The following is a 15000-nucleotide window of genomic DNA, read 5'->3' on the forward strand; positions in this document are numbered from 1 at the left end:
AACTTTAAATACAAATAAAGTTTTAGCTCATATCTCTATTTTGTTACTTCTGAAATATTCACTGTTTACTCTCATTCGAGTGGACATTCATTCGGATCTAGGGTAAGGCAGACAGTGTCTCTTAATCCCCCTCCTTCCTGGATGATTGGGATCATACATACCATTACCCATTGGACCAACTGTCAGTGGGCAATGGTATGTTTTTGTTTACAATTTACTTAAGTTGCCACAGTGATCTGTGTCTTACTGATATATCTGTATCTATCTATCTATTTATCTATCTATCTATATTCACCTTTGTCCTGATTACTTACACCTATATGTTTAGTAAAAAAAAACAAAATTTTAATAGAAACTACATTATAAAAAATCAAAGAAATCTGAAGGCAAAATTTATTTTACATTTCTTTTCATTCTTCCCTCTCTAGTTGATATTTGCTTTTATATTATAAATAAAAGTTCAAACCAACATACTATGATTTTTGAAGAAAAAAATTGAGATTCTAATAATAAGCATTCAATTCTTTTATGATCAAGGTAAACAGAATAAAAGCATAACAGAGGGTAGGAGGGCTGTCAACCATGCTAGATATCTCATTTTATACAAGCTTAAGTTATGTGCTCACACACATCTATGGCAAGTGAAATGGCAACATATAATGCTACTAAACCATTCATATTAATATTTAAATAATTAACTACTTTGCACAATACACAAGGTTTGAAAATTGTACTGTACACTATGGAACCATAATGATTGTAAGAAATAAGGTAAGTTTTACCAGACATTCCCCTTCATCCTGCCAATCGGCCCATGGCTTCTAATCTACATATGCATGCTAGTACGGAAAAGGTATGACACCTTACTTACTCATATACACGGCTGCCTTCCTTGGCTGGGGGCTCTGCTTCCCCTCGACCTGCATACCTCTCTGTCTTGGCAGGAGCAGCAGCAGACAGAGCTGGTCTGGATGAAGCACGCTCTCCCAGCTTGTTGTCCAAGTCCTTCTGGATGGGCACAGGGATTCTTGGGAATAGGGTGGAGTACCAGTCTAGCTTGGTGAGCATGTGACGCACAACCTGACCTATGGTGATGGTCTGACCCCCTCCTGCTCGCACATCTATTTCCTGGTAATGAAACGAGAGAAAGACAATCTATTTTAGACTCGGGTCAAACACCACAATAACTTAAGAACTACATACTACTATTCAATATAAAGTCCACTCTTTGAATGAAGTGCAGTAAATGACAAGGTTTGAGCATACATAAATTAGGCAGTAACACTGCAATACTGAAAGCTTTTCTTCTCAAAAATGAAAATGGAACATCTTTTGCTCAATGCGCAATTCTGCCAAGACATGCTTTCTGCCCAGGATTTTCACTCCATTCCTAGAGGTTCCTTCATATCAAATACCCTCTACCATCTTTCTGCTTAGTCAGTCGTATCAATGATCAAATGAATTTCAGTGAAGCAAAAACAGTAACATTAACATTTATAAGCCAGCAAAATTTGAATCACCGAAAATTTAACCTAATTCTAGCAATTTTGCAATTGTGTACTATCAAATGATCCATTTTCTTTCAAGGTTACACAAAAAGGAATCTTCAGACTAGTTCAGAGGCAAGTACATTCAAAAATATTCAGACAAGACCTTGAAAGAGCATGGCATGTTAACTCACTGCTCTGGGAGGGTTTTCTGATATCACACCCCAAGGGCTTTAAACTGGACCGAAAACATGGCACATGCAGGTACCACTTCTAAATGTCTTTGAAACTTTTGGGTACAAAAAAAATAATAATAATAATAAATAATTATAATAAATACATAAATGAACATGTAAATGAATACATAAATAATAAGAACAATAATAAAGATAATAATAAGGGGATCTAGATTTAAATCAAATCATGAAGTACTTTTACTAAGTACTTGATCAAATAGCCAAAAGAAAGAAAAGAAAAAAGCCTACGCATGCAACTTACAGCTTTTGTTTCTCAATTTACTCATAAAAAAAATAAAACTTGTCAAATAGAAAAAAAAGGAAAGAGGAGCAGTGCAATTTCTCAGAGCAGCCCCCTGCATGTGCCAGTGCCTCTACACAGCTAACATGATGAAGTCTCGGGTAGAAACCTGTGGTGCTCAAACCCAGAGGTCAACTGGCGTTCAGGAGGCTGCGGCCCACCACTTAGCCTGGGAAAAACAGCAAGGTTAATCCCCACACCTGGTCCTTCCCTGCCTACCTAGAGCTCCTTGCTTTAACTCTCTTCACTCTAATGGCAATTGGACTTGGACTGGATTGAAAGTTATATCTTAATATTGTCACTAATATATGTAGAATGCTTCTTCCACAGTATTGAAAAAGATTTGTTCTTACAATAAAGGCCTGATATTGTACTCATTAAAATATTCAATACATTGTAATATTCTTCATTCATATATTTGAAAAAAATCTAATCTCAACATGCAGTATTTCTTTGTCTTACTGCAAACAAGATAACTATCAATAAATATCAACTCTTCATAATGAATTTCATCCATAAAATTTTGAAAAAATAAGTATGAACATAACACCTTGTAGGAAAACCCTCCCAACATGCACAGACATTTACAAAAACCAAAAGTTGATAGTTACTCACCGTAAAGTGTGTGGATGTCGTTCCACTGCCGAACCACCACCAGTCAAGACAAGGAATGGGGTTTTAAAGGGAAGGAGGGGTAAAGGGAAGAAAGAACAGAAAGAAGGATGGAAAATGAACAAGAAAAATGATGTCAACAATGTAAAATGGAGCAAGTGACCTACTAATCTTTACCAATTATAATCAACTTTTCCTGCTTACATTTTGTTTATTTAAAAGTCTAAAAAAAACTTCCTAGTTTTGTAATCAGCTTCTCTGGAAGTGAGCAGACAAATTCTTAAACAACAAACCTTTAATGTTATAACTATTTAATAGACTTCGATGGTCTGCTGAACCCACAAAGTATAACAGTTCCAACTTGGTTTGCCACACTGTCTCACAGCAACAATGAATTATGTAAGAGGAAGAAAGGTATGAAGAAGAGATATGAATGGACGAAGACTGACAGAGCACACAGGTGGAAATGGAGGTTCAGAGACATGGGTAAAGGGTTGATGGAGCCGGGGAAAAAAGAAAGAAGGGAGGCTGGGCTGGTGGTGGTGACGACACTTACCTCCTCATCATCTAAGTATGGTTCAAACCAGTCCCACAGGTCTGCTGGCGGCTGCGTATATCTGGCCATGAAAGAAAAATGTAGAGTACAATTAAATTTATTATGCTAACATATACTGTATAACATACAATCCCTTTTATGTAATCTTTATACAGAACTTGATATGGGTATAGGGACGGTCATCAAAAAAAACAACAACGCTTTTTCGGGCACACGTACAACACTGGTGGGCAAAAGATCAACAATGACCACTGAATCAGCAGTGAGAACGATGTCAGCCTACTACAAATCTCTTGATTTAGTTGCTAAAAAACGTCATGATGAAAAACTTAAGTATTCTAAAGATACAGAAAGCTTACCAGATCCTTTCTCTCTCTCTGATGGCTGGTCTGAAAGCCCCAATGGTTAGTCCATGTTAGTTTTGGTGATATTTAACTCTACCTAATACACAGCCAGGTAGTTGAAAGAGTTGAAAGCCTACAAATCACTTGAAGCTTTCAAGTATTTTTCTTAAGTTTTAAAACAAAACAGGATAATGGAATTTGGTATTCAATATAAGAAAAAATCAGAATATAGCTATCTGTATTTGCTGGGCCATACTAATTGTTTGGTTGACCAATCTTTATACAAACACCTGGTGTTTACACATAAAAAGAATTAAAGGCCTGCAAATCTCTGGAAGGGTACAAGTAAGTACTCAATACTGTTTATAATAAGACTGGTTCTTAGCTAATTTCCAGAAGTAGTTGAGAGTCCAGTGTAGCAGTCATCAGATTTACCATCTTCATTTTGTTCCTATTTAATGTCTTACGACCTTTGTTCAGGGAAAGTTTTAAAATCAAATTATTTGAAACTTAAAGTGAAAGAAGATACTCAATAGTAACCAGTCACCCACAACACTTACTACCGCCTAGGCCTAGGCCTAACCCTAGAGAGAGTTATGACGATATAACATAACCGTTTAAATTTCAGAATATCTTTATAGAAAAGCTAACATACGTACCATTAGCACAAACTCTTACATCACTCCCAGGTGCAGGATCAAAGTTCTTGCGATTGATAGCCAAAGCCTCATTCTCTTGGGGTCTTTCAGAAAACAATTAAAACTTAAAGTTGAACCGTTGCATATCCAATAATAATGCAACTGTTTACCATTTTGAAGTTTCTTTGATAAGGGTGAAAAAGGATGCGAATCTTTTATAAATCGAGAAAAAAAGGGACGATGTTAGCAACAGACCAATACTTAATAACAAAGTTCGTGGGATTTATTGTTGTTTTTGCCCACCACTGCCTCCAAATGATCACGTGACAGTTCAGGTGACGTCATGATAACCGTCCCTATACTGTTCTAAAGAATAGGCATTATCAATGTCTACAAAAGACACAAACATTGTCATGAAAAAAGTCTAACCCTTGTAATATTCAGTACACAGACACATAACTGGTTTGAAACGTATACAGTCAAATAATAATGCTTGACTTTTTTTAAAGCAAGTCGCATTAACCCATTCGCGACGGGTACATTTTGTAGCCAAAATAAAAATATTAATATTCCGGATGGCTACAAAATCCGCGGGCGAAGCTTCCCCGGAGTCTGTCCACCCGCGGCCCACTGCTGCGTCAGAGCACAACCCTGATACAGCGTCACACTGGCGGGACACCCGGCATTGTTTATTTTTTTCGGGTGTCTCATATATGGGACACCCATCGCGATTGGCTTAATACAGCAAACAAAATTCATTGCCAAAAATATTTCCCAAAAGTGCCTCTGATAACTCAGTTCCCATGCTTACCATTTCAGTAACACATGGTAAAGGTCCTAAAAAAGAAACTAGAAAACCTTACCTTATATACATAAACCCAAGACCACGAATATATGGAGAATCGCTGTGATTCAGTAACCCTGTCACCTGTTTTCTTGTGAGTCGAAGTGTGTACAACTTATAGAGAATGCAAAAGGCTGTAGAGACAATGCCTCCTGCACCCACACCTCGTACCTGTAGACAACAGGGAGAGAATTAATATTTGTCAGTGATGATATAACTTTTGGGTGATTAACCCACCCATGACAGTCCATTTGGAGGGTGATAATCCTGATATCCGGGCGGTATCAAAATCGGCGCACAGGCCAGTCCGGGATCCTGCCCACACACCACCCACCTAAGGGAACAAAATCAGAGCGCAAGCTCTAATCTAGCATCGCACTGGTGGGTCAGCCGGCCCAGGTCTGCATTCTGGGTGTCACTTATGTGTGACACCCAATGCAACTGGGTCAAATATTTTTACACACATCAACATACTACACTTCCAAAAGCAACTAAGTATTTCATTTTATTCCTACACTTTGCAAACCAAATTCATGCTTATCTTCCTCAGCAATCAGGGTATAAAGAGATCATTAATTTCTGTGGCTGCATATCTCAAGACAGAATAGTTACAAGAGGTGAGCTGGAACAAATGGAGAACAGAAGAGCCCATTTTAAGCTCCTACACTCACCCCCCCACACATTCCTGTTTGGCCTGAGGTCTTGCGACTGCCCTTCTCCCAAGGCTCAAGGTGGGTCACATTGTAGTAGATCTCGTCAATCACCTCATGGTAGGTTTTCAGCTGGTACAAATTCACTGAAACAAGAAAATATTATTAACCCATTGGACCCGGATGATGTTGCAGTCACTTCATGGAAATATTTGAGTCAAGGGGCAAGTGACAGGAACATGCCATCATAGGACAAATTGCCCACAGCCTGGGTGTTGTAAACTTGCATCCATGAGCGAAGGCCAGGGTGATAGAGACTCACCAAGAGTGCACAAACCTCTTGGAGTGTGATTTGACTCATTTTGACTCATTGTGTGTGTGTGTGAGAGTGTGAGAGTGTGTGCGTGTGAGAGAGTGTGAGAGTGTGTGTGTATGAGAGAGTGTAAGAGTGTATGTGTGAGAGAGAGTAAGAGTGTGTGTGTGAGAGAGAGAGAGAGGGAGAGGGAGAGGGAGAGGGAGAGAGAGAGAGAGAGAGAGAGAGAGAGAGAGAGAGAGAGAATATTGAAAAAGAGAAGAGAGAGAGAGAGTGTGTGTGTGTGTGTGTGTGTGTGTGTGTGTGTGTGTGTGTGTGTGTGTGTGTGTGTGTGTGTGTATGTGCGTGTGTGCATGTGCGTGTGTGTGTGTGTGTGTGTGCGTGTGCGTGTGCGTGTGTGCGAGCGTTTGTGTGCGTACGTGTGCATGCGTGTGTGTTGTGGTGCCTTCTCCTGCAGCCTAGTGGCTTAATCCACAGGATTCTTCCGACATAGGCTGCAGCATGACTGCTTTGTACAAGCCCAAATCATCAGAATCTATCCTGTCTCCAATACACTTCCTTTGCTCTGGCCTTTTCATATACTCATTCTTAATCTTTATCTTGCTCCTACTGGATTTCATCCCTTTTCTCTCTAGTGAAAAGCTCGAGCTCTCCTTAAACTCCTCCCTAGTCTCACTCTAATAACTAGACGCACTCAGAGACCACATACCTCTGCCACAGCAATAAGGTCACTGATGCAATAAGAATATTCACGCTTAAGGCCACAATTATTTCAATCCTTGGTTTACTGATTTTATTTCTGAAAACCTTTGACAAGAAGCTGAAAAAAAAAAAATAATAATAATAATAATAATAATAATAATTGGGTGCTTTGACTTTTTTTTAGAACAGTTTATTCTGGAAACACGTGATAGCGAGAAATAATAATAATAATAAATAAATAAATAAAATACCAATGACAAAATTACATCACCTCTGGAATCAGTATTGTTCATGTGCCTACAAACAGGTAATGACATCCTTTAACAGCCAGACCAGGGTTTGGTTCCCCGTGCAAAAATTCTTTGGTCAAAGTCTGCCCGCGCAAATGTAGACAAATATTTTTTGCGCATGAAAAAATATAATATTCCCCGCTCAAGGAAAATACTCTAATCTGGTTTGACAGAACCGTTGCCATATTGTGGTTAAGACAAATAACAGATACCATTGATTGTGGCAGTTTCTCTTGGTTATATCTACAGACCTTGACTCCAGTACCTTCAGATGTATTTCGAATCATGTACACATCACCGGAAAGCAAATGGAGATAAGGGTATCATCTTTTTTTTATATCTGCATTGATTTATTCTAAAGATGGTTGGCTATGTTGAACATCGGCAGTAAAATAGTAAAGTTGGTTTTACAAATATATTTTTGTTTATATCAAAGTCCAAGTGTCGGATTAGGTGCAGTGGGTAAAAAACAAAGTTGATTTCTCAACCATTTTTATTTTTGAAAACCTGGAAAAACAAGTACAGTGGATCTATAACACCAAGGAATAAAATAATTATTGCCTAAAGAATTACATTAAAATCATCTTTCTCAAGGACACATGTGACGTCAGTGAACGTTACCACCTTGGCGAAGGTAAGGCAATAGGGGTAGCAATAGGGGTAACTGATGCTATCACTCAAAAAATTCCTGGATCTGGATCACCTTCCAGATCACCACCAAAACTGAACGGAATCTAACTTAGGCTAAGATACACCTCTAGTAAAAAATTTCAGGAAAATCTATCCATAACTTTTTTAATTATCCTGCTAACCAACCAACAAACGCAAAACTAACCAGGTAACAAAAAAAAATAATTAATTAATTATTAAAAAAAAAAAAATTGCATATCAGTATGACATTCCCATTGAAGCAAAACCTAACCACCACCTAACCCAACCTTGTATCTAGTACACAAGAATTAAGTGGAAGAACACTCAATGCCTTACCTACCTTTGAAATACTGTGAGGACTGGATGTTGGTTAGGATAAGGGGGTTCAAGTTCATGGACTTTTCATTGCCCCAAATAGGCAGTCCATTTGGCTTCTTGTTTGCTCCTCCCTTCTCACCCTCCTCTTCATACTCATAAGCTCCTGCCTGGAAAGGAAAGGATATAAAGATATTGGCCTCTGGTGTACATATAGTTGCACATATAAATGACAGATTGATGAATTCTAAGAATTTTTTTATTGCAGTCCTAAAAATCATATAGATATACATTACTTGCAGTAGCTGCCTTAACTTTTACCAGAAAATAATGGAAAATCAAGCCAGTTATTCAATATACCTTCTGTAAGCAGTACACCCCTAGTAATGGTTTTACTAAATCTCACAATCTTTAGAAAAGCAATTTCATTTGAATATGATTTCATTAATATTGCTGAACCAAAGTAATAATCAGTGTTAACAAATTTCATTATTTTGAAGCTTTCTTTAAAAAACATCCATCCAACACTGTCAAAGGCCTAGGAATTAACAATCTATGACAGTGACACTCCAAGAGAGGCCATCTCATACCCCCTGGTTATACCTCCATGAGAGGTCATCTCATACCCCTGAGATGCAGCACTACATGATGTCAGTATCAGAGCAGAAATGGTGCAAACAAAACCAGTCTGTCCAAGTGTCTGGGTGCACTCACAAGGTGTGAAACGATACTCTACCACTGATTACTGACTACCTGCCAGTTTTACCCTTCTTCCCTATTTTCATACAAGCACCTAGTTATTAGTCAATCATGCCTATAAGAAAACTGGTTCAAATATCTTGCTCTATGTGGGTGTTTAAGAGATAGGTTAAGTTGTGATTCAGTAATTTTTATTTTCTAACCATGCACATGTACCTGTTCATGTCTCATTATACAAAAAATCAATTTAGGTGGTATTATTTAATAATCCTCAAAGAAATCAAATCATTCTCCAAAGTAGTTAGAGTCGTCTACGACAAATTAATTGAGATTCACAATGATCTTATTCTTAACTTTGATGACAGCATACCAGAGCTAGATCAATCAGTGTTTGATACTCAATATGCTCTGGGTATCCAATACTGGGATACATTGAGGCTGGGCTTCTCACACTGGGAAGATGAAAATAGAGTAGTCAAAAGTAGACAGATCATTTGGTATGAAGTACCAGGATAAATTTCGATCATAACAAATCATTAAATACCAGAATTAAAAATTGAGATGGTATAAAGTTCCTGCATCCTTCTGAGACAAAGCCCTAATTTCTTCAACTATCAACCTTATAAGCTGTTATTGCAAACCAAAAAGTAATCTGCTAAGGACAGTAAACTGCTCACACTGCAAATACTGTATTAATAAACATGTGTGGTAATGTGGCCACTTGAGATATATCAAAACAAGTGGCAAAAATATATAAGGATCCTATTAGGATCACATTTGGAACCACTCAAAAATATACTATCTGATTTTCAACTCAAACTATGATGAAAGTGTGGCTGGTATTTGTGGGGTGTATTTAAGATATCTTTGATATTGCTTGTTTATCAAGCAAAAATGCAAATCACTCCCCAATATTTTCTTTTCAGCATCTTGCTCAGAGAGAGGAACCTGCCCTCCCTGTCCCATTTGATCTTGGATAAGAGAACTTACAAGAAGTACTTATTTTAAGAATTTCATTAAATCTTAATGAATAAGATGGATAACAAAACTCTAAGATCCTGATGATGTTACACTCCCCTCATGGAAAAATGTGGGTCGAAGGGCGGGTGATGTGAACATGCAGTCATATGGCCAAATGGCTGTGGGCAGGATGACACCAACTTGTCATGAGCAAAGGCCAGGGCGATGGAAAAGACTCACCAAGAGAGCACAAACCTCTTGGAATGTGATTCGACTCATTTGGGCTTAGAAGGGGGCTTTATCATTATTCCTATAGATAAACGAATATGGAATGTAACATGCGTAAGCCATGACCTGAAGAGAGCAGGCTCTAGGGAGGAGACTACTTCTATGCTGCACCCATATTCCTGGCCACTGTGACCAGCAGCACAGATTTTTATTACATAAAATTGAAAATTATGAAAAAATAAGATATACGACACAAATAACCAAATGTTCCATACTTTTTTTTTCTTCCTTGGATGTGCAAAGAAAATAAGCTATTACCATCTGGATAAAGCATATCAAAACTGGAAAATGGCAAAAAGGCTAAAACAGTTTACACACAATAACTTTGCAAAGGTGAGGCACACAGTCTTGTCACCGCTCATGGGTATTCTCTGGCACCAAGCCTACGCACCCTACACCCAGGATGTTGGCTACTTGTATAACCAACTACCCGTATTTTCTGTATCATGATTACCGTGACACAACCGAATCCAACTGGTTAATGTGGTCAAAATGTAGGTACAAGATAAAGCACATGGCACATGCAAAGATAATGATGAATGGATAATAACGTTTAAAAAATTTAAAAGAAACTTGTAATAACAACAAAACCTATCTAATGAAAACTTCAGAAAATGACATCACCACCTTTTGATGAATCACAAATTATGTAAAGATTAACCTATGTCCACTACCAAAATATACACATTACAAAAAAATAGTTTTATAGTCAGTTGGCAAACTAAATGATGCAAAATACATCTACAGCTACAAATAATTTCTAGTCAAAGACAATAATTAGAAGTGATTACAATCTACTCAGTGCATAGAGAGAACCAGTAAAACCCACGGCAATTCTTTACGGTACGGACACATTCGCCAGAGACTATGCCAAACTTCACATCAAGTGCCGGGTTGATGGGGGCTCTGCCTCCCAGCACCCCTGGCAAAAATTGTCTTCCTGTCTTGCATGGCGAGATAGAGCTGAAACTTGGGGAGCACCAGAGGACTTAGGCTCTGAGTGGCACTTTCCTTTATTTGCGGCATTACCATTTATTGTCTACAATTTATTTGTTGATGAACATGAATATCATCTTCACTTTGCTCTAGGTTGACAACAGCACATTAATTATTGTCAATATCATAGTGCCACTTTGGTTAAACCCATACAATCCAGGTGATGTTATGGTCTTGCCATACATACTGAGGTGAAGAGAATGTGTCCTGGGAGGTATTGAGGGGCAGAGCCCCCCCATCAACCCTAGGCTGGTTTATTGGTCAATACGTTTTTTGGGGGGATTGGAACTTGTGAATTCCTGTAGTTTTATCGAAAGGTGGATTGGGTTCCAGTAGAGTTTTTGAATTCTGGCACATCGGTCAGTAGAATTTCAAATATCGCGGTTATGTCCATACAGTTTAATTGGCCAATTTTAAGAGTTTATTGTGCAATTTTGCAGCCTAGGTGTTTTTACTCATCTAACTTAATTTAACTGAATGATGCCAATTTACTTGAGGCTTGAGAGATGAAATTTCACCATCAGCAGCTAATATTCCCGGTCATAAGTCTGAGAAAAAAGAAAAGGCACTTTTAAGTCTTAGGACCTTTCCTGGCCCATGGGCCCTTCTCAGTAACATGTCTTCAGACATCTCCCACTGCGGTCGGGTTAAGAACTCTAGCTGTGTGAGTGTGTTGTGGACTTAGTCTGAGCAGCAATATGCAGCAAATATTTTTGTCTTATTGCGCTAAATATGAGGCTGTTTAGTTGTATCTATATTATAGTTTACAATATTTCTTGCACTTTATAAGATGGTGCTGTCCATTTCCCCTTATCTTTGTGTGTCATTCTTGGTAAATTAAACTCAGGACTTAACACATCATGATTATTAGCCAAGATTCAGACAGGAATGATCATCAGATTCATTCTCATCAGACGAGAAGTTTGATGATATAAATATTGTACAGGATATCTCGATTGTCAAAAATAGGAAAATCACGGTCTATATAAGTACAGGTCTTGTCACTTCGGAGTTCTGCGCAACTTTGGGTGATAAGGCCTATGGCATCACATGGCGAGAGCTGAGAGCAGTGGGGGGGGCGGAGGGAATTAGAGTATGGTAGGGTGGGAGGGAGATAATAGAAAACAGTGGTAATGAGCTGGTATAAAAGTAATTTTGGATGTCAGCACGTTGAATGATTTGCATACTGGACAGATTTTACAGGCGATGATTATCAGTGATTGTTTATAGTCCTATATCATATATTCTACGTGAATTTAGTTTTGTAATTCTCATGTTGCAGCTTAGAAATGGCATAATAAAGACGTAAAATAAATAAAAGAAAGACATGGCATATATAAACGCCAAATGTTTTTGACAAATCTATTATAAAACGAATCATACAACAATAACAAAAATGATTGATGATGATGATGATGATGATGATGATGATGATGATGATGATGATGATGATGATGATGATGATGATGATGATGATGATGGGTAATTGTTACAGAGAGAGACTCTCAGAGACTAAGTCGAAAAAAATTATGTTTCTCTGCACAAAATCTTATGATTTCATCGATTTTTGGCGTTGTTTCTTTTGCGAATGAATTGTTCAGGAGATCGAGTACCATTTCTCCATCGACGATCTTGATTTGATAGTCCCGTTAGCAGGGGAGGGCATGAAGTATATCAGGGAAATTATGGGGTAAAACAAGCTTAAATAAGAAGAATAATGATCAAAAATGCGTAAAACTAGCACAAAAAGCGCTTAAAATCGGCCAATGAAACTCTACGGATGTAACCGCCATCTTTGAAAGTTTACGGACTGACGCAAAATAAATCAAAAACTCTACAGGAACCCAACCCACATTTCTGTAAAACCCTACGGGAATTCACACGTTCCAACCCCCAAAAACGTATTGACCAATAAACCAACCTAATATATCAATATAAATGAGCGTTATGGTGAAATGTCAACCTGTGGCTGGCGCAAGAAAGTGTGAAACACTCGATGCGCAGGATTCGATATGAGGGTATAGATAAATATAAAAATATGCAAATGAAGTATAATAACATTACTGAAAGCCTTTAAAGGTATAAATGCGTACCAGCAGACACAGATAATGAGCCAAATATCGTTTTGACAAGCGCGTAATGATACACGGACTAGTTCGCGAACGCAAAAATGCGTTTGTGGGTCAGTGTCGTGTTTTTCCTCGCAAGGTAAACAAGCTCATCAACTTTGAATTTGAAAGGCGGCCGCGCGTTATATTTTCGTCATTTAGCGGCAAATATAATGCCTGTGCATCTTAAGGTTACTTCTATCCTACTCTATTTCTTCCGCTCTAAAAGATGGCGGTGTCCATTTTCCTCTATCTACGTGCGTCACAGTCTTCAACCTCTACCTGATGATGAAGATGATGATGATGATGATGATAATAATGATGATGATAATGATAATGATGATGATGATGATGATGGCGGCAATACATAATCATGCACGTAATTGTACATATATATGCTGCAACCAACCACCGAGCATTATGGCTTTGCACACGTCAGTCAATCAAGCTTTGCGCGCGCCAGTCAGTCAAGCGAGCGAAAACGGAGAGAGGGAGAGATCCTCATGGCTCTACCTCACATCAAAGAATATCCACACGATTAGCGTGGAATCCCCAGGCTCTGCCTCCGAGTGACGTCATGCGCGAGTTGGACGAATTTGAGTCACTTAGTGACGAGAACTATACTTATATAGACCTTGACAAAAAAAAACAATTTCTATCTGGATAAAAAAAATGGTGAGAAATCCATCGATACTAATATTGTGCCAATCCATTATGCTAAACTATGATGCAAAATTAGCCTGGAGAATATGTTATTTCCCCTCTAAACAGTTTCAGAAATTCAAGGATGACTCAAACTAGACCTTTTCCTGCTTTTTTTTCTGTTGTCCATTATGTAAACCACGCAGTCAAGGGAACTAACGTGATTTCTCGCCCATTTTCCTGGTTTAGTGAGGACGGTGAGATAGGATCAGCTGACGGGTGTTACGCTGAGAATTCTAAGGCAGAAGCAAGACGAGATTTGTGCTTATTTATCCCGATTTCCTGCAGAACAGACGGGATATGTTTATGAAGCATGACCATTCCAGGCGCCTTTTGGCCCTTTTCCGTCTCCTCCCGGCCCTCGCTCGCCCAAGGCGGCCTCCCACCTCACGCAGCACATCTCGCGAGCCACACGAGCCAAACTCACCTTCATTTCCCCCAGAATCTCGAAATTTTTCCCAAAGACACTTTCGCTGAAGGTTTGCTCTTGCGATGCCACGATCTCTCTTCACAACAAGATACCGTTAATGGCGACGATCTGGATTCTGATTGGCTGAGGTGGAAATCCCTCGATTCTGATTGGCCGAGGCGCCTCCTCCGCCGTCTTACCGGAATCGTTCGAAGAAAACGTAATAAATACGGTGGCGAGGGCTACGGGCCCATGCTCATTTCCTGGAGGTGTTGGGGCAAAAGAGGATTTTTATAGTTTCGTTAGTTGTGAACGAATAATGGATAATTATATTCATGAAGGATTTCATTTGTCTGCATAAGCAATCGCCTCATTTTTTTTCAATTTATTTACTTTGAAACTGAATGGCCTCATTACCATGACATTTATACATTAGGCTCAAAGTGTAAAAATTGATTTCAGAAAAGAAAACAAATGCTATATATATATGCACACTTCTGTGTATATTGTAGAAAATGTGAAAGTATTACGCTTAATAAGGAATCTTCTGAATCTGTGGTGGCAATAGTTTCACCGCGACAGTACCCTAGAACCATATATACATGTAAGTATGTGTAACTATATATACAAATATATATACAATAAGTAAAAAAATGTATATATACATAAAGATATATACACATATTTATATAAATATCTTTATACATAGATATCTTTTTATAGATTTCAATGTTTTATTTAGCCAGTGTGTTACAGCATGTACAATCAAGTTACAACTTATATGAGATGAAGGTATACACAACATAGTGATTCACACACAATGACTGGAGCAACCTTGACTGAACCCACTGAGACCTTTTGGCTCTCGTGAAGGCGCACGTGGGATGAGATGAAGTCAT

General features: G+C 38.4%; 1 protein-coding gene across 2 annotated transcripts in view; it reads right to left on the bottom strand.

The window, feature by feature from the left end:
- LOC113807104 (pre-mRNA-splicing factor 38B) overlaps positions 1 to 14276 on the bottom strand; it is a 21088-nt gene extending 6812 nt beyond the window's left edge. For both annotated transcript variants that reach the window (XR_011398131.1, XM_027358281.2), the window contains exons 1-6: positions 14120 to 14276; positions 7965 to 8109; positions 5690 to 5814; positions 5038 to 5189; positions 3193 to 3253; positions 872 to 1128 (exon numbers count right to left, since the gene is read on the bottom strand). Coding sequence is in view for 1 of the 2 variants with exons in the window: in XM_027358281.2 (XP_027214082.1) it covers positions 872 to 1128; positions 3193 to 3253; positions 5038 to 5189; positions 5690 to 5814; positions 7965 to 8109; positions 14120 to 14125 (746 nt within the window). In the remaining variant the exon portion in view is untranslated. The remainder of the gene's footprint in view (positions 1 to 871; positions 1129 to 3192; positions 3254 to 5037; positions 5190 to 5689; positions 5815 to 7964; positions 8110 to 14119) is intronic.
- Positions 14277 to 15000: the final 724 nt, after the last annotated feature.

This window comes from Penaeus vannamei, chromosome 3 (genome assembly GCF_042767895.1).
Source record: "Penaeus vannamei isolate JL-2024 chromosome 3, ASM4276789v1, whole genome shotgun sequence".
NCBI classification, from domain to species: Eukaryota; Metazoa; Arthropoda; class Malacostraca; order Decapoda; family Penaeidae; genus Penaeus; species Penaeus vannamei.